Below are 19,965 nucleotides of genomic sequence, written 5' to 3'. Positions count from 1 at the left end.
TCTTTCTTAAAAGAATTCAATACGTGGCTCATAGTCTTCTACCCCAAACCTAGGGTTCTTATGTTAGCAGACTTCAGCATACATCTTGATGTTCCTTCAAATACTCCAAACACCCACTTCCTCAGTCTCCTCAACTCCCAGACCTATTCTGCCATTCCACCTTGGCTGCACCTAAGGATGGCTATACTCTTGGTCTTTCTATCACCCATGAACTTTTAGTTTGCATCATCAAGAATTAATAAATTCTTTTATCTAATCATCATCTCTTATTTCATCATTGCCTGTCATTTACTACATCTAAAGGTGTTCTTCATCCAGTGCATGTCCTCTTATCTCTCCACCCCTTAGTACTTTCCCAGGTGATCACATCTGCACTGGCTTTGTTCTAACATTTGTGCCACATGCTTTTTTAGGTAGAAGGATATAAACACAGAGAATGAAGCAATCATCACTCAAGGACCTTATGTACTACAGGGGATATCACAAGTGTATATATAAGTATATATAAGATAAACATCAAGAGAATAAGTACATGGTAATTAAGTACAAGATAGTTATGGTGGGAGAATGCTCTCAGTTGGGGATCAGGTAAGTCTTCATGAGAGAGAAAAGAGAAGCATTCTTTAAAGTGGAGGATGGAGTAGATTCCAGGTTTGGAGGTTAGTTGATACAAAGGCACAGATATGAGAGTGAATGTGTGAAGATCAGAGAGAAGGCTATATCCAGAAGGCTAGATCATGGAAAGGGCAGTTGTGCCCATTGATATGGAAAGCTAGGTTGGGACCAGGTTGTAAGAAGCTTTAAAAGATAGAGGATTTTGTATTTGATCCTAGAGGCTATAAAGACCCATTGAAGTTTATTGATTGAAAGAATGACATGATCACATCTATCCTTACGAAAAATTACTTTGGCAGCTTTTTGGAGGATTGACTGTAATAGAGAAGAAGACCAATTAGGTTGTGGCATTTATCTAAACTAGAGGTAATGAGAGCCAAAAGTAAAGTAGTGGCTGTGTGACTATCTGATGCAAGCGCTATTGTTGATGTAGAGATGGCGCGATTTGCCAGCTGATAAATGTTTGTTGGATGATAAAGAATGAAGAGTTGATAATGCTGAGGTTATGAACCTCAGAGACTGGAAGAATGGTGGCACTTTTGAAAGGGAAGGAATAAGTATTAAGCTCCTACTATGCGTGAGGCAACTTAAACTCAACATGTCCAAGAGAGAATTTGTTGTTTTCCCACCTGTTACTTTCCCTTTTTCTGTCAAAGGTATACTCTTTCTAGTTACCCAGGTTTGCGGCATCAGTGTCCTCTTTGTCTTCTCTTTTTCTTCAGATTTCATTCACTGTCTACCTTCGCCCTCCCTTTCTCCTCTTAGAGCATTCTTCCTAGAACCTCTCTTCAGAGGAAGAACCAAGGACCACCATCTTTTATTCTTTGTACTTGACCTGCCATGCATTGAGAGTGCTCCTCTTCCCCTCCACCTTTGCTTTTAAGCTCCCTTTTATGTGTCCTCTGCCTGACCTCCTTGAAGGCTGGTCTTCTTTTTGCTTGTCTTTGGTTTCTCTAGTACTTAACACAGTGCCTGGCACATAATAAACATTTATTCCTTCTTGATTTGACTGTCACTGTCACACCTAATCAGTTGCCAAGTCTTGTCCATTCTGCCTCTAAAACATCTCATATCTATCTTCTTCCTGGTCACACACACAGTCATCACCCTGGTTCAGTCCCTCATCACCTTGCCTTTTACTTGGATGATGGCAATAGCCTTGTCTCAGGTCTCTTCTCAGTTCATCCATCCTTCACATGGCTTCGAGAGTAGGAGCAGGACAAAGGGGAGAACATATTAAAGAGGACAAATCTAGTGGTAGCAATAAGCCCAGTAAAACAGAAGGTATAGTACCATCAACCTTGTCTGAACTTATTAGGTAAGCATGCCAAAGACATTCATTCTTATGCTTGTTTCTTGCATTTTTTGTTATGTGTTTAGACTCAGAGTGGTCATGTGATTAAGGCAGAAAAATATCATTGCATTTAGAATAGTGGATCCCTATAACTAGAGCTTATATTGACAACCCATTCCAGTTGACAGCTCCAGAGAACGTATTTATTGCTCTGTCAGTAAAGGCATCTGTTTTTTATACTACCTAGAGTGTAATTAAGTTGAAAGCAGATTGATGAAACATATATTTAATTTAATGTAAGTCGGGTGATCCGAAACCAAATTTATGAAATGCCTTTCCCTCTCCTTTTGAAAATGAAGTTAAACCTCTTGCTGCAGTAGAAGAATTGTTGATTCTGCATTTTGTGTTCAGTTACAAAGTATGAATAGTTCCATTCCCTGTACCTAAGATCTCCATCTGAGTGCTTGAATCATCAGAACACCCTATGTAGAAGCAGATAATATAGCAAAAGGCCAAATAATGCAACCCATAGGTGGATAGCTCAATAGAAAACATTTAGCATGTTCTGTTTTGATAGAGAATTTCTGAAGAGTGGCTCATTTTAAATGAGCTCCATTTTAAGTCTTAATATTTCCAAGTAGTCCACAGTGTGTTCCAAAGTTGTGTACAAATCTGAATCATAGTGGTTTGAGGGTTTCCTCAGTTTCTGGAAATGGGCCAGAACCAGGTCAATCCTCTGAGAAGAAGTGAAGTTCTACTGCTCAGTTCACCAAGAGTCTTGTCTAGAAGAGTAGCCACTAGCTCATAGAATCAGAGGCTCATACTTCAGACTGTGTGGCCTCCTCTTCTATAGGTCTCCAGGGTAGGATGGTGGTCATGAATGCTGGTGCATTAGTTCCAAGTTCACTTATTAGTAAACATCTTGGAGCTACCTTTCCATTTCTTTCTGCCTCTCCCTTTCCAAATTTAAGATTTAAAATAGGAAAATACATTCCCATACTTGACCATTGCAAAATGAATCTCAAACCTAAAAAGATTTTTGAAAACCTTATTCTGACCTGACTAGACTCTTTTGATGGTTTAGCCTATCCTTTTTCGCAACTGGCATAGTCACAACAGAATCCCAGGCCGGCAAGCTGTGAAACAGTTCGCTGCCTTTGCTTCTGTAGAAAACTGAACAGAACAACATTTCTGAGGCTTAGAAATAGTCCCAGAGGATCCAGAATGGCTGCCCTAAATCTGAGATAGGTGTAATCTGCTACTGCTGTAAGTGTCATATTGCAGCAGAAAAAGCTGTGTCAACCAAAAGGTGGTTAATAGCTCACACTTGGGTGCTTTCACAGGGAGGGCATCTGCCAGTAGGAATAAAAAACCCTATTTGTATTGATTCCTGTACGTTTACCACTGTCCCTGTCACATGTATTGATTGTATTTTAGATTTAAAATGTTCTTTGTCATCACTTAAACCTTTCTGAGCCAAATGAAAGGATTGAGACTTGGCTTTTGGCCTCAGCTCTCGAGTCCAGGCTTTCTCTTCATTGAAGGAGAGCAAAGAAACTGTGTTCCTTATGTTATTTACTTGCTTTTGTTTTCCTTCCCTTCTTGCAAAGTACAAAAGCTGCATGGGAACTGTTTGAACTGTTCCTGGGCACTAAAAACTATTATCCGTGCTATTAATGGTTCTAGCAATCTGGCTTAAAGTCATTCCATTTCCTAAAATTGTCACTGTTTGGGTCTGCATGTGCTCCCCAAAACCAGTCATATGAATTTGAGCCTCTTAGAGCCTCCCAGAGATACCCTCTTGTGCTTCTTTTCATATAGCTCCCATTAGCTCTGATGGAAGTTGAAAATCACCCTGTAGTGTATAGATGATAACAGGAAAAAAACACACTGCATTAAGAAAAAGCCCATAAAGTGGAAGCTGCCCGCTAACTCTGTCGAGGCAAGGGCTGCACTGCAAAAAAAAAAAAAAAAAGTAGTGATAGGGACCAGAAAACTCTCTTCAGATTTAGAGATTTTACTATAATTTTTTTACTCCCAGAGTGCCATAGTTTCCTAGTCTTCTTTGGGATTGCTTCCCATAGAAGTTAAATTTTTTTTATTTCATTGTAAGAACTTTAAAAACGATTTCAGAATTGATACCAGCACCTTATAAAGTTTGGTGCCATGTAAGTGCTCTGAGCTAAGTAGGGATATCGGAATAGCATCTATATTTTTGTCATATAATCTGGTTTACCCTAGATTCATGTTTGTTTATTCACTTAGATCACTACGACTTTCCCCAAGGATCCAGTTTATACTTTTTCTATTTCACAAAATCCATTTCCTATTGAGAACCGAGATGTCCTAGGTGAGACACAGGTAAGCTCCTCATCCCCAGAAATATATTTTAAAAGATCTGAAGATTGACCCTCTGTCAGTGGTATTTTTCCAGAAAGTGCCAAGTACTTGATCTATCTCTCTTATTCATACCTCTCAAAGAACCTAACCAGACCTTTGACTGAGACAGTTTTGATCTTAATTGCTACAGGGCCTGTGGCTTCAAGTGACAGATTATTTAGCCAGGCCAATCCCTTCTAAATCCCCAGAAGCCTGTGGGACTGTGCGGGGAAGAACCCTTTTCAATTGACTCTTCACTTTTTCCAAAACTCAGTGTTTGTGCTAGGTACATTAGCAGCAGTCCTGTTTTATTAACTGAGACAAACTTGGCAGCTAAAGAAGTATAAACTGCAGGCGTTCTTCTCCTAGGGCTATCCCACATCCTGAAGTGCCATCTTGTTGTCTTTCATAGACATAGTAATTAGAATGGTCTGCATTTCTTTAGAGCCTTCATAACTAATATTTCTATAAAAATATTTCTCAAGAAATTTGTAAAGAATTGTTCTTCCTCCTTTATAACGGATGAAAACCAAGCCTCAGAGAGCTCAAGTGACTTTCCTTGAATCACGCAGCTAGTAAATATTGAATATAGAAGCTGAATCTACACCACAAGGCCTCTTTGAATGAAATGTCTTTCTCATTGTTTTGTCAGAGTTGGGAATGATAGCAGTGACAGAAACATTCAGGCACAAATTGGTGGTGGTGTTTTTTTTTTAAATAAAATTTTCATCAATGTTTTCTGTTGGTGTTATTCTTTATGTTTGGAATACTAAGATGGGTGCCCTAGGTCTCTGCTCAAGTTAGACCAACCAAATAAAGGGCAGATTAAACTGTTTTGCCAGTTTGTACATATTTTTTTTTTAAATCACCTAACAGCAGCTGACTTGTGAATAAAGATCTTAGAAAACAGTATGAATCAAGTGTGTTCATAATAAGATTTACTACTTCTGAAATGATCACTTTCATAGTGTTCCAAAGGTGCTTCATAGACTTGGCCTTTTTTCCTCAAAGACATCTCCAAGAAATTTAGAATGTGGGAGAAAATTCTCGCAGATGTAGTTTCCTGCCTAAAGTTTAAATCTCCTATCCACTTGTATGTCCAAAGTCCAGGGTGAGGAGAAGGTTCAGATGAATGAAAAAAGCCAAACATTACCTTTTTACCCTTAAGTGAAACTTGCTGCCATGCATCACTTTTTCTCCCAGATATGTGACACTGAATTAAATTAGGATTTTTTTCCTATTTACTTGAAGGTTACCTTCTATATCTGGATCTGCTTAACACTTGCTTAGTCTCTTAACTACCTCATTAATTAAGTATTATCCCTAAGGTTCTCTTTCCAGAAAAATATCAGAAATTCTTCTGAAACTGTTCCTTCACTTTGGATCCCATGTTTTTTAATCTCTGTTTAAAAAAAAAAAAGCAGAAGCAAATCTTGTGCCAGCATTATATTTTGTTCAAATAAGTCTAAATGAAAAAGTTATTACTTTCCTAAATATGGAGCTGGAGAACTGAAAGGGAATAGTAAATCTTATTTTTTTCTCTCTCCATGGTCACTGCAGGATTTTCATAGTTTGGCTACATACCTGTCTCAGAACACCTCCTCCATTTTCCTAGACATCATCTCAGATTTCCATCTGCTCCTCTTTCTGGTGACCAATGAAGTCATGCCTCTTCAGGTATGTAACCCAAGGAGAAAATTCTTGGCTAGAAACTTAAGCATATGGAGTCCAAAACTGCCTTATGGGAGTGTATTCATTTGGGAAAGTGTTGCCATTCTCTGCTATTTCTCTTAGGTATCTCCATAGTAGAAACTAGAATATAGCTCTCGATGCCTGAAAGGGAATTTGATTCTAAAATCAGTTTGCCAGTCTTTTTTTGCTTCAGGCTTTGAGAATGTAGAGAGCAGCTTTTTGCAAAAAAGAAAATGTTTGTTTAATGATTGGAAGATGAATTTTCTGATTTTGGAATCTTCATTGGGAAGACTTCATAAGCTTGCCTTGCATTTTGAGGTTGAGGGTAGCTTTTTTCTAATCATAAGCAGAGCCAATTTTACTCCCTCCTGAGGCAGAAAATATTAGAAATATCAGAAGTAAAAATTCCTGTCATAGTTCAGAGTTACAGCTCCTATTCTTTTATATCTTTTCCCCCCAAAATAAGCTTTAGTGTTAATATCTTGGCATCGAGAGCTTGGCTGATTACCAGTCATGGAATTAACATCTGCACAGTTGGCGTTTTCTGAATTTAAAGACACACAGAAAAAAAAGACATGTGTTTTTCACACACTGGGAGTTAGAGACCGTCGGCATGTGCAGAACAGTTAGGCTGACAGTGGGCAGCTGGAGATCAGGACTAATCAGCATTGTAGTTGGTATCCTTCAGCTTTAGCCTTTCATTTTCAAGAAAATACCAAGGAGGAAACTAAACAGCATGTTTGGAGTTTCCCTTGAGTTAAAGTATTGACTAACAGCTTCTGTAGTCTATAGGCTATATGCTTCTGAAACAGGTAAAGTACATTGCTCCTTGCTTTCTGTGTTTACACCATTCATGGTAGAAAGCTTCTGGTACGTGCTGCTTTGGTTGGTTTTTGCAGCTCCTATTTTGTCTGGCAGCAGCTTCTTTTGTCTTCCTTTAAAGACTAGTCTTGGGGCAGTTAGGTGGCACAGTGAGTAGAATACCAGCCCTCGAGTCAGGAGGACCTTAGTTCAAATTTGGCCTCACACACTTACTAGCTGTGTGACCCTGAACAAGTCACTTAACCCCACTTCCTCCCCCAAAAATAAAGATCCATCTTGCTCAGCTGGTCCATATGCACTTTCAGCTTGCACTTTTTCTCCTTGGTTATATTCCAGTACTTAGACCTCTCAATTTCCAAATCTGACCAAACTAACCATCTGTATTGATGAGAAAGTATGAAGAACTTTATGGATCTCTGTACTTATTACAAAAATAACCCTAATAGTTACCTATCTCAAGTTACCTATCTGAAAAATATACTTTGCAGATGAATAGGGTATGTTGGAGCAGCCTTTTTCTGGATGTTCATTGTTAAGAGACCCCTGAAGGCTTCACCTTTAATTTTGTAACTTATAAAATGCTCTGTATTAGCCTTGAGGGCCTTGGGCATGAAGTATGTTTTTAAAAAACATAATCCCCAAGATAAGGAGGAGTTGAGTTGGGGGTGAGGAGAAAGCCACAATTATATCACTCAGTCAGTTCATATACCTATGTCTAACTCTTTGTTCGCCTAACCTAAGAATATGAGCCCCCAGGATAAAGGACCCTCTCCTTTATCTTCTGTGATCCTAAACAGCCTGTCAGTACATGAAAGACAGACACAGTATCCCCCACTTGGGGGTTATTTAGGAAGGATTTAGAAGCTTGATTTAACATACACATTTACGGCCCAAAGGATGTGGTTTTTTTGAGCTTCATGGTGTGGTAACCATAGGATTTCTTTAATTCCCTCAGAAGTTTGTCCTTTCAACAAGAGTCATAGGAATCTGCTAGCTACATCTTTGTCTATACTTCACAAAATAGGTTTAAACTTTACTTATTTTGGGGTCTTTTAGGACAGCATTAGCTTATTGCTGGAGGCTGTGAGGACTAGGAATGAGGAGCTAGCACAGACTTGGAAGAAATCTGAGCAGTGGGCCACCATCGAACAGCTCTGCAGTAAGTACCTAAACTCTGTTCCTATAGCCATGGCACCTCCTACCCTCTTCAACCCCTTCTCCTCCCCTCCTTCCCCCCATTCTGGGAGTCATTATGCTCCCTACTTAAGAAGAGAAACAAAGTCTTGCAATCCCTAAATGCTACTAAGTGCTCTAAATGGTGTTTTATAAACTCATGGAGTTTATTTCTTCCCCCTAGAACTCAAACCTTGGTGGAGTTTAAGGTTATTTGTGATAGAGCAGATCCAAACTAAAAATGTCTGCCATGACATATTTTTAAACTTCTTGGAAACAGCTTACCAAACAGAAACTTGGTATTTTGATAGGCACTATCTTGGCTAGAAGCCACATTTGGGCATTTCTGGCAGGGAATAATGCCTCCTAGACAGACTTTTCTCCATACCTAACCTTCTTCAAAGTGTCCTTGACTGATGATAGAATATATCACAGTCCAAAGTCCAAAGTAGGTCTTAGAAATATTGTGACATCTTTCATTCCCAGTAAATGTTCTTCACCACCACCACACACAAGCACTTTATGTCAGTTTACATTGGCTACATAAACCATCCCAATTTGAAACTACAGTTCTATCCCAATATGAAAACTTGAAACAGCTTCAATTCCCTGGGCCCTCTGTAACTGTAGGCTTTTTCCCTGTAGCTTTGAGAAATACCCGAGTGTCCTATACAAAAAAATTTGCAAATATTATTGTGGTTGGTTTTTTTAAATTTAGGCTTTATCTTCAAGCCAGTTAGGTACATGGACTGTTCACCAGGAGGTGATCATTAGAAAGTGAGGGGATCCATTGGAAAGGGATGGATTAATCTACTTTATTAAAAGCATTAGAAGCTTAATAGCCAAAGAAGTCTCATATTAAATGTGAGGGGATGCAGGGGAGGAGGTGGTATGTGGTGATTAGGGGCGGGGGGGAGGGACTTCTGTTTACATAATAAAGCTGTTGATTATAAAACCAGTAAAATAGCTGACTAAAATCCTATTTTCTCAAATTTTAGTTTGTGTTGAGTTATTCTGAAAACTGACAGAAAATGAGTTATTCCCTCAGGTACCCAGAGTAAAATACCTTGGCAGCTTCATGTACTGTTCCAAACTGAGCAGGTGATATGAGCTTTTAAGTGCAGGTGCTCCAGCATGTGCCTCAGACTTGGTATAAAGACAGTCCTACCAGCTGTCACTTAGCACTTAGTGCTATTGCTGCACCACCAGCTTACTTTTCTTTTTGTTTCTTTGCAAAAGCAACATGGAAATATCAATCAGAAGCTAGAAAAATTCTAGAATTTATTATTAAAGTAAAAATTAGTGAATGTCTGGAAAAGGAAATAGTGATCAGAGAGAACCACATAGGTTCATCAAGAACAGGTTGTTCCAGACTGATTGTATTTCCCTTTTTGACAATTACCACACCGATCAGAGAAATGCTATAGATAACCTAGATTTTAGCAAAGCATTTGGCAAAGTCTCATATTTTCTATTTGTGAAAAGTTAAGCCAGCTAAGCAGAGGTGCAGTTAGGGGTATTCTCAGCTGGGTAGTCATTAATGGTGCGATGTCAGTTTCAAGAGGGAAGTCTCTAGTGGATCCCCCTCAAGTTTAAGACGAGGGAAGAGTGTCTAGATAGTAGTCACTTAAAAAAGATCTGTAGGCCTTAGTGGAGTGTGTGCTCATGTAAGTTAGCAGTGCAGGATGGCAGTCAAGAAAGCTAAAGTCATCTTAGTTTGTAACAAGAGATGCAAACTATGCGTTCAGTGTCCAGACAGGGCAGATGGAAGTCTCACTTCCCTCCACCCTTACTAGACCCCATGTGGAGGATGGTATTAAGTTCTGAATGCCACAGTTTAAGAAGAGCATTCATAAGCTGCTGAATGTCCAGAGGAGAATTTATAGGATCACAGATCTAGAGCTGAAAGGGACCCACCTGAGAGGCCATCTAATCCTACCCCCTCATTTTACAGATAAGAAAATAGGCCCAAGGAGCTTAATTAGCTACTCATGGTCAAACATAGAAAGATGGGATTTAGACCCTAGTCCAAGTTCTTGCCACATGAAGATCAGTCAGAGGAACCTAGGGAAGAGAAGAGAAAATGAAGGAAAGGCCAGGATAGCTGGCACAAGGAAAGATTTGTTCTGGCCTCAGACGACAGGATTAGAAACAATGGGGAGTAATTCTGAAGAGACAAAGTTGGCTTGATGTAAAGAAAAATTTCTCAACGATGAGATCTACAATGGGCCATCTCATGTAGTTGTAAGTTTTTCCTCCATTGAAAATTTCAAGCAAAAAGACTAGTAACCACTTGTCAGGTATTCTTTTTTTTTTTTTTTTTAATTTAACTTTTAACATTTATTTTCACACAATTTTGGGTTACAAATTTTCTCCCCTTTTATCCCCTCCCCCCCCCCCAAACCCAAGCATTCTAATTGCCCCTGTGACCAGTCTGCTCTCTCCTCTATCCTCTCTCCCTGTCCATGTCTCCGTCTTCTCTTTTGTCCTGTAGGGCCAGATAGCTTTCTTGACCCCTTAACCTGTATTTCTTGTTACCCAGTGGTAAGAACATTACATTTGGTCCTAACACTTTGAGTTCCAACTTCTTTAGCTCCCTCCCTCTCCACCCCTTCCCCTTGGAAGACAGGCAATTCAATATAGGCCAAATCTGTTTAGTTTTGCAAATGATTTCCATACTAGTTGTTTTGTATAGGACTAACTATATTTCCCTCCATCCTATCCTGTCCCCCATTACTTCTATTTTCTTATGGTCCTTTCCCTCCCCATGAGTGTCGACCTCGTATTGCATTCTCCTCCCCATGCCCTCCCCTCCATCCTCCCCCCCACCCTGCTTGTGCCCCTGTCCCCCACTCTCCTGTATTATGAGATAGGTTTTCCTATCAAAATGAGTGTGCATTATATTCTTTCCTTTAGTGGAATGTGATGAGAGTAGACCTCATGTTTTTCTCTTGCCTCCCCTCTTTATCCCACCACTAATAAGTCTTTTGCTTGCCTCTTTTATGAGAGATAATTTGCCCCATATAACTTCTCCCTTTCTCCTCCCAATATTTCTCTCTCACTGCTTGATTTCATTTTTTTTTTTAATATATGATCCCATCCTCTTCAATTCACTCTGTGCACTCTTGTCTCTATGTATGTGTGCGTGTGTGCATGTGTGCACTCTTGTCTCTATGTATGTGTGCGTGTGTGCATGTGTGTGTGTGTGTACTCCCACCCAGTACCCAGATACTGAAATGTTTCAAGAGTTACAAATATTGTCTTTCCATGTAGGAATGTAAACAGTTCAACTTTAGTAAGTCCCTTATGACTTCTCTTTGCTGTTCACCTTTTCATGGTTCTCTTCATTCTTGTGTTAGAAAGTCAAATTTTCTTTCTAGCTCTGGTCTTTTCATCAGGAAAATTTGAAAATCCTCTATTTCATTGAAAGACCATTTTTTCTCCTGAAGTATTATACTCAGTTTTGCTGGGTAGGTGATTCTTGGTTTTAGTCCTAGTTCCTTTGACTTCTGGAATATCCTATTCCATTCCCTTCGATCCCTTAATGTAGAGGGAGCTAGATCTTGTGTTATCCTGATTGTATTTCCACAATACTTGAATTGTTTCTTTCTAGCTGCTTGCAATATTTTCTCTTTCACCTGGGAATTCTGGAATTTGGCCACAATGCTCCTAGGAGTTTCTCTTTTTGGATCTCTTTCATGCGGTGTTCTGCGGATTCCTTGAATATTTATTTTGCCCTCTGGTTCTAGAATCTCAGGGCAGTTTTCCTTGATAATTTCATGGAAGATGATGTCTAGGCTCTTCTTTTGATCATGGTTTTCAGGTAGTCCCAGAATTTTTACATTGTCTCTCCTGATTCTATTTTCCAGGTCAGTTGTTTTTCCAATAAGATATTTCACATTATCTTCCATTTTTCGAATCTGCACACTATGTTCTGTGATATCTGTCTTTCTCATAAAGTCCTTAGCGTCCATCTGTACCATTCCAGTTTTGAAAGATATATTTTCTTCAGTGAGCTTTTGAATCTCCTTTTCCATTTGGTTAATTCTGCTTTTGAAAGCATTCTTCTCCTCATTGGCCCCTTGCACCTCCCTTGCCAACTGAGTTAGGCTAGTTCTCAAGGTGCCAATTTCTTCAAGATTTTTTTGGTTCTCCTTTAGCAGGGAGCTGATCTGCTTTTCATGCTTCTCCCTCATCCCTCTCATTTCTCTTCCCAGTCTTTCCTCCACCTCTCTAACTTGATTTTCAAAATTTCTCTTGAGCTCTTCCATGGCCCGAGCCCATTGGGTGGGCTGGGACACAGAATCCTCGATTTCTGTGTCTTTGCCTGATGGCAAGCATTGTTCCTCCCCATCAGAAAGGAAGGGAGGAAGTGTCTTTTCTCCGATAAAGTACCCTTCAATAGTTTTATTTCTTTTCCCTTTTCTGGGCATTCTCCCCAGCCAGTGGCTTGACCTTTGAATATTCTCCTCACACCCACCTCGCCTCCTGGTCCTCCCAGCCAGCGTTTGGGAACTGAGATTCAAATGCTGCTTCCCACCTTAGGATTTTTGGCGGGGGCAGGGCTGCTATTCAGTGTGAGAATTAAGTTCAGGTGGTCAGGTCGGGGCAGGGCCGCCTCTCTGGCTCAGTTCCCTCAGGGGGTTTATGCACAGACCTTCCACAATGGATCCAGGCTCCCACCCGTTTGGGGAGCCCCTGTCTGCAGCTGCCTCTCAGCTTCTATCTCCTGGGGGGGCCCGAGCCATGGGGGCACCCCACTCCCCTCTCGACCTGCCAAAGACACTCTCTCACCTACCCCCGTCAGTCACCTGTTGGTGGGGGGGCTTGTGCCGCCGCTGGAGATCCCGTCTCTGGAGCCTTCTCGGATCTGTACCTCTCGGAGCCGTGGCCGCTGCCGCCGCCGCCGGTCCGGGCTGGGCTCCGCGTCTGCAGCGCGACGGACCTTTTGCGAGAGGTTTGCAGGTCCCTCTGTGGGTGAAGGGACCCGCGTGGCCGCTGGAGATCCCGTCCCCGTAGCCCGCTCGGATCTTTTCCTCACGGTGTCGCTGCCGCGGCAGGGCTGCACTCAGCTCCCAGTCCCGGCGCCCAGTCCACGGCGTGAAGGACCGCCCGCGAGAGGTTTGCAGGTCTCTCCAGAACAGAAATCTCCCTCGCTCCAATATTCCGTTGTCTCTGGGTGCAGAATTCGCCCTGGGTTGGTCCCCTCTAGCCATTCTGTGGTTTGTGGGTTCGGAGCTGTGTGTATGTGCGTCTTTCTACTTCGCCATCTTGGCTCCACCCCCCAGGTATTCTTCTGTAGGGGGGCACTAAGATATTTTGTAGGGGGTTAGATTGAATGGCCTCTAAAGTTCAATGATTTCTGTGAATTGGCATTCATCAAAGCCCATTGCAAAACCCTTCAACCCTGGGGAAAGTGAACAGAAAGATTTAGGTCAGGAAAAGTTGATTTGTGTGCAGAAAATTTTAGTCTGATTTAAAAGAGAACAAGAAGAATGAAAAGATACAGTAAGTTCTCTACTTACTAGAAGTTTAGGTAGCTATCAAGAAGGAAAAACATAAGTGAGTCAGTCTGAGCAATTTCTGATTGCTTGAAGTCCTTCTCCCTACCTCCTCCAACTATGGATGTTGGACTCTACCAAAGAAGAGGAAAGCCTAAATCTGGCAGGTTTTACTTTGCATATTGGTATGTTTTCCCTTTTCACCTGACTGTGTGTCTCTGATTCCACTGGACAGCTATATTTTAAAATTTTCATATTCTTGAACCTCTTGTTTTTTAGTTTTGTTTGAAATGTGTCTACTTTAAAAAATTATTAATATATTTTGTGTTTACATAACCTTCCTTTCCAAATAGTAGCCCTTTTTCCTCTGCTACCCAGAGAACTGTCTCTTGTAACAAAAGATGTAAAAGAAAGAGGGAGAGAAAAGCAATAAGCACAGCTAATCAGTATTAATTGAAGCTGACAGTACTTGCAAGGTCCCAGACCCATAGCCCTGTCCTTTTCTGTTCTCCCCCTGCCCCCTTGAGTGGAAAGGGGACTTGTATTTTCTTATTTCTTTAGGGCCAAACTTGGCCATTATGTAATTACACAGCTATTTAAGTTTTATTTTGGTTTTGTTCCTTTCATTTTTCTTACTATAATTTTATAATGTCCCCTTTGTTAAGAAGTGATCTCAAGCTATTTTTTTGAAATCCAAATACCAGTCCCCAGTTTTGTTTAGGAGGTGTTATCCTTATAGATATATTCAACACCCAAAATTGTGAAAGGAACAGAGGGGTGGTATTGCATAGGGATTCTAATGTTTCATCTAAAGGACTGCCTGATAGTTGGGCTAATTTTTACATGTATGTATGTATATATGTGCGTGTTAGAAGAGCATTTTCACATATATTATTTTATTTGCATTCTCGTTACATCCCTATAAAGGTAGGCAGGGCAGCTGTCATCTTCCCCGTATTTTTTTAACAACTGAGGAAACTGGCTCAAAGAGGCTGATTGCCCAAGCTTGTAAATAGTACCAGAACTAAAAGTAGAACCCAATTTTTCCAGCACCTAGTTGGCATCATACTTACCTCCTTTTCGCATCCAAGATTACTAGTTGTTCAGTCCCTGAGTATTAGCTACTTTTATGTACTAACCACTGCGTGGAGACACAGAAGTAAGTTAGGCACAGTCCCTATCTTCAAGGAGGTTTAGTAGAGGCAGGAGCTAAGGCAGGTGGATTTCAAGAACCTCAGACACATTGTAATGCCAGTGGAGAAAAGAGAAAGTGCTCTTGGCCAGTACTTTTGACTGACACAGGCTCCCTAAATTTATATCTTTTTATATTGCACCCCTCCATATTATTCGCAAGCATAACGTATCTCTCCTCTTCTACCTCCCATGTTAATGAATTGGAAACCAGAATTTCAAACACAAGTCCAGTCACCTCCTTGGAATTACCTTACATCTTCCTCTGGGAAGCTCAAAATATTCCCCAGCATTAGAAAGTGGAGAGAATGCTGGTCTTGTCAGCACTCATTTGAATCCTGCCTTGGGTACCAAATACAGAACCCTGGGCAAATCACTTTAAACAATTACTGTTTCAGTTTCCTGTAATATGGAGATGAAAACTGCCCCCACTTCTTAGCTGCTAATGTTAGTTATCATCACCATTTCTCCAAACAGCATAGCAAAAGGATTTGTGAGAAATTCTTGTTTCCACCAGAATGATAAGAGTTTTTTGTACCTGGTTGTCTTTGGAGGTTTTGGTGCAGAACCAGAGATCACTTCCAGTGCCCCTGATTTTTAGACTAGCTTCGTATTTGTGATGCTAATATGCTTGGGAAATTTACTGAACCTCTTTCAGGTTTTTTTTCATGTTTTCTATCATATTATGCATGGCTGGAAAATAATAGCACCAGACAGATCTACCTTACAAGAAGTAATTATGATTTGAGATAATTTCTGAGTGAAAGTTTAGTATCAAAAGTGAGTGCTTGCCTTTGTGAAGGTAAGGCCTGCTCTCAAAGCCAGCTGTTAACACTCTGTCATCACTAACAAGCCTGTAGGCCAGGCTCCCTCAAAATGGGTTGTCACCAGTATGCAAAGAGAAGAAAGGTCACTGAAGCTGTGCCTGCAGGTTACAACTGTATCAGTTGTTCTTTTGCTGTGGATGCTATGTGTCTGTTCTGGCTGTTCCACCAATACTTCCTTAGTTCTGCAGATTTCCCAGTTGCTGTTTGATGATTTGACTATATATCTTGCTCTGTTTCCACAATTTTGATAGATTTCTTGATTTTTCTTTGGGTGAACTTTACTGTCTCAGCCATCACAGGCCATTAGCATTTACATATTTTTTTATTTCTTTTTGCCTTATCTGACTCATTTCTGTCTGCTGGAAAATAAACTTGACTTGAAAGGTTTAGAAGGCCTAGTGGTACATAGCACTTCCCATTCATCAACTGAGGGTGGAAGTGATCTGCAGCCACCACTGGGGAAGCACATAAAGCACAAGAGTTAGGGTATTGGATGAGTCTGATGCCAAGTAAACAATAGAAATCAAGTGGTACATAAATGCCAGAGGTCTGCAATAGTTGGATATGTCTAAAGTCCTTAGAAGTAGCAACTTGAAGATCTTTCAACAGGACAGAGCAAGGTAGATGGTCAGATGGTGCACAAATAGCAGCCAAGAGATCCTTTAGAAATAAGTGAACAAGAGAAGAGATAAGTGGCCTTATCAGGAAAACAGTTTTTGACAAGGAGGTAGCTTTAGCTACCTTTTGTGTTCCTCTTCCTGGTGAGAATCCTGAGGGATGCTTGCCTTGAGGCTTGCTAGTGATGATGACTCAGGACAACTGTCTGGTTAATATAGGGATGGGAAGCAATCAAAAACATTGCTTTGACTGTAGGGCAAAGTTGAAGAAAAGACTATTCAAATAGCAGCTCTAATAGCAGTCAAGGAATGGACTTCACATGTGCATAGTATGGACATACTTTATCTTACACGTTGGTAGCAAGTACTATTAGAAATTTCAGTATTATTGTGGAAAATGGTAAGAGTTCAGAAGGGCTAGCATGCCCTCTTTGTTTTCTTCTTTGCCCACAGTTGATATGGCTTCTCTGGTTCTCTTCCTGTTCCCATAGGTACAGTTGGTGTCCAGCTTCCAGGAATGCATGAGTATGGTGCCATCGGAGGTTCAACACATGCCACCTCCTCTGCAATGTGGGCTTGTCAACACTGCACCTTCATGAACCAGCCAGGCACGGACCACTGCGAGATGTGTAGCCTTCCCAGGACCTAACACTCCCCAACCATCCTCCTGGGCAAATCTGGGGACCAGACTCGCAGCCCTCTTAGAAGCCAGGATCTTTTCTCATGATTCTTCCCCTGTAATGATGCCCCAGTGGTGGGCAGACCTGAAGGAGGGGAAAAGGCTACCCTTGGGTCTCTATGATCCACGGAAGCATCTTGGCACTGTTCTTTCCAGAGGGTACCCACTAGATAGAGGGATCCAAGCTGGGTTTTCTGCCAGGCTGAATTTAATCTCAAAACTGGAAATCCCAAAACTGTATCCCCAATGCAAGAAAGTCAGACATTTAACCTCAGTTTACAGTTTTGCAATTTGTATTTGATAAGAACTGCGCCCTTCTATGTCACCTGGAATTTGCTTTTTCTGCAGCCTTCCCCTTTCCTTTTGCAATTTCATCCCTTTTTTATTCTCTTATCTCTCTACCTCCCTCCTCTCCTTTATCCCAATCCCTTTTTTATACCTTGTTGGCCCTCTTCCCTGTCCTCTACTCGATTACCAGGTATTGGATCCCTGCTGACAATGGTAGATGCTTCTATCCCCTCAGCTTGGCCAGTCACCTGGTGAGAACGAGAACCAGCACAGTCAAGATGAACTGTGTCTTGGGGCAGGAGGCTTCTTCCCTTATTGATTTGCATGATTTTTTTTCCCCTTTTCACCTCTTCCTTCCTCTCACCATACTAGCAGGTGAGATTCCAAGGTCTGAATTGGTTATAAGGACAGAAATTTGTAATTCCTGCCTATGGGCCTTTTTGGTTTATATGTTTTTATTTTTAAAAAGAAAAATACTGCACAAAAGGGAAGTGTGAGAGGCTACTTTCTGCTTCCCTTTCCCCCTCCCTTCTCAAGCTTTCACCTTAATAAATCCCTTTTGGGGTGTATGTTCGTGGATGGGCGTGTAGGGGTGTGTGTAGGTGTGTGGATCCACAGTTAGTTATCCTTTGAAGAAAACCTCAGTGCCTGAGTCTTTCCACCAAGCTACACAGTAAGGACAATTTTAAAAACAAAGTCTAGATCAGGAGAGAGCCCACCCAGGCAAGTGGAACACTGAAGCTGAGCACTGGAGTTGGGGTTGTTTTGTTTTTGTTTTGCTTTTTAAATTTTTAATTAGTGCCAATAGTCCCTTGGGTCTACCAGAGGTGAGCTCAGCTCACCCAGGTATTCAGTATTGTGTTCCTACCCATTAACCTTCTCTTCTCTTCCTACTTCCTGAGTCCTTGGCCTTCTGATTCACTGGCATGTCAACTGTAGCAATCCCAGGAGGGAATTTAGAGTTCTGCTAAGTGTGAGGTCTGTGCCAGGCCCCCTGAGAAGGCAGCAGAGGAAGTGAATAATGACAGCTACAGGGGCAAGAACAGAGGTCCTAATGGGATCACTGGCATCTGTTTACTGGCCAAGACTCTGAGTGCAGGTGGGTGGGTACATTGTAGCCCAGCATCTCCAGGGAAGTAACTTTACAGTCTTCTCCCATGTTGAGCCAATTGGCATGGCATGGGCACCTTGTTACAATTCTGTCTTGATGCCAGCTGCAAACTGTCACTCAGCCTTTTAGCATAAAGGAAAATGGGCACAGCTACAGGATGCTTCTACCACTTCTGCACATCATGATATTTCTTGCATATGCTGAACCCTTTTCCTCTTGGGTTCTAGAGAGAATGTTTGCATCTCCTAGTTTGCATGTTGACTTCTGATGTGTCAGAAAGCTCAGTATAAGCTTTGGCTGATATCTTTGGGCAGAATTGACTAGTGGCATTAGCTACTTTCCTGGCCAAGGGTTTGGTTTGGATGATTATGTTTGCCTGGGCAATAACTTCTATGGGGCATGTGGTACTGTTGCAATAGAGGATACGGAGTAAAGCATGAAGCCCTGCATAGGGAAGTACCTCTCTAGGTAATCCATTACAGAGCTGTTGAAATGGTATTGGGGGCGGCATTTTCTTTTGGAATATTGACTTATCCTTTTCAGTTCAGACCTAATCCTTAAGGTTGTTCTGGGAGTTGAATGCATCTCGTTAGTGAGCTTCCTTAAGTGCACACATTGAAATCATTCTCTTTATTGCTACCGAGACTTCAGGCCACAGGAAAGAAAGACCTCCTCTGCTTGCTCCAGTCTCCTTTATTTGCTGCATTTGTTTCACTTTACTTTCAACCAGTCTTTTTTTTTCCTTTGAGAAATTCTGGCATTTACACAACTTTTTGTCCTCATGATTTTATTTTTCTTTAGGTTTAACTACCTTGGTTCAGTAATGGATTTCATGTCATTGTCCAAAGAAAGCTGTTGAGGGCTAGATGAAGCTATAAAACATGGCAGTAGTATTGGGAGGAGGGTCTAGCCCCTGACCAAGTTCCTGGTTGCTTTCTTCAGAGTGGATGACTGACCCCAGCCCCACTGATGAATCTGAAGGCAAAGTTTGACCTTCTGGCCTTCCTAAATGCAGAAAGCCTAAATTGAGCTTGTCTCTCCTGCCATTAGTATAGGTCTTTTTCCCTTGTTGTCCCAGCCAGAAGCACGTCTCCCATGGATGTGGCCCACTGCAGTGTCTACAGCAGAACCAGTAATGGTGCACAAGCCAGGAAAGTGATGATTCCCAAGTGCTCAGGATGGAAGGGCTCATATAGGCCATTCCAGCAGCCGTTTTTGACAAGGAAGATGTTGATCTTTTCTCAGCCCACTTCTCTTTTCCCCTTACAGTTTGCATACCTAAAAACTAGCTCTCTTGGGGTGTTGGTGCTCCAGCTTTGCCTGTTTGCAGATGTGCATTTGTTGGATTTGGATTGGCGTTATCTTAATTACAGCCCTGTAAGTGAAACCTAATAAAAGTACCTGAAATGACTGCCTGAATCCCCCATTTTGTTGCCCTCTGTTTAGGGATTTTCTTTTTTTCAACAAACCAGTATTTTCTTTCCCATCATCTCCCCCACCTCCCACCGACGTGTGTGTATGTGTGTGGTTTGTCCTTCATTCTTGAAAAGGCTCATAACATCAGGGAGATGATGATATGCCTTTCATTGATTGAAGGGAAGGCTGTGCAGTCACCCGCCTCACTAAAAGAAAAGCAGAGCCCTCATAACAAATTCATGTAGTCTAGCAAAACAAATTTGCTTGTTGGTTGTATCCAGAAATATATGTCTCTGCATCTTCAGTCCATCAACGTCATTGTGGTTCCTTATTGGTGGTTCTCTGGAATTGATAGCCACT

At 41.3% G+C, this 19,965-nt stretch overlaps 1 protein-coding gene across 6 annotated transcripts in view; it reads left to right on the top strand.

Moving 5' to 3' along the window:
- NPLOC4 (NPL4 homolog, ubiquitin recognition factor) overlaps positions 1 to 19,600 on the top strand; it is a 77,376-nt gene extending 57,776 nt beyond the window's left edge. For all 6 annotated transcript variants that reach the window (XM_072645303.1, XM_072645305.1, XM_072645307.1 and 3 more), the window contains 4 exons: positions 4,175 to 4,270; positions 5,849 to 5,965; positions 7,859 to 7,961; positions 16,603 to 19,600. In XM_072645303.1, coding sequence (XP_072501404.1) covers positions 4,175 to 4,270; positions 5,849 to 5,965; positions 7,859 to 7,961; positions 16,603 to 16,760 — 474 coding nt within the window. In that variant the 3' untranslated portion in view covers positions 16,761 to 19,600. The remainder of the gene's footprint in view (positions 1 to 4,174; positions 4,271 to 5,848; positions 5,966 to 7,858; positions 7,962 to 16,602) is intronic.
- Positions 19,601 to 19,965: the final 365 nt, after the last annotated feature.

Source organism: Notamacropus eugenii, chromosome 2 (genome assembly GCF_028372415.1).
Source record: "Notamacropus eugenii isolate mMacEug1 chromosome 2, mMacEug1.pri_v2, whole genome shotgun sequence".
In the NCBI taxonomy this organism is placed as follows: Eukaryota; Metazoa; Chordata; class Mammalia; order Diprotodontia; family Macropodidae; genus Notamacropus; species Notamacropus eugenii.
Note: the sequence above shows the minus strand (reverse complement) of the source record. Positions and strands in the feature narration are given on the sequence as shown.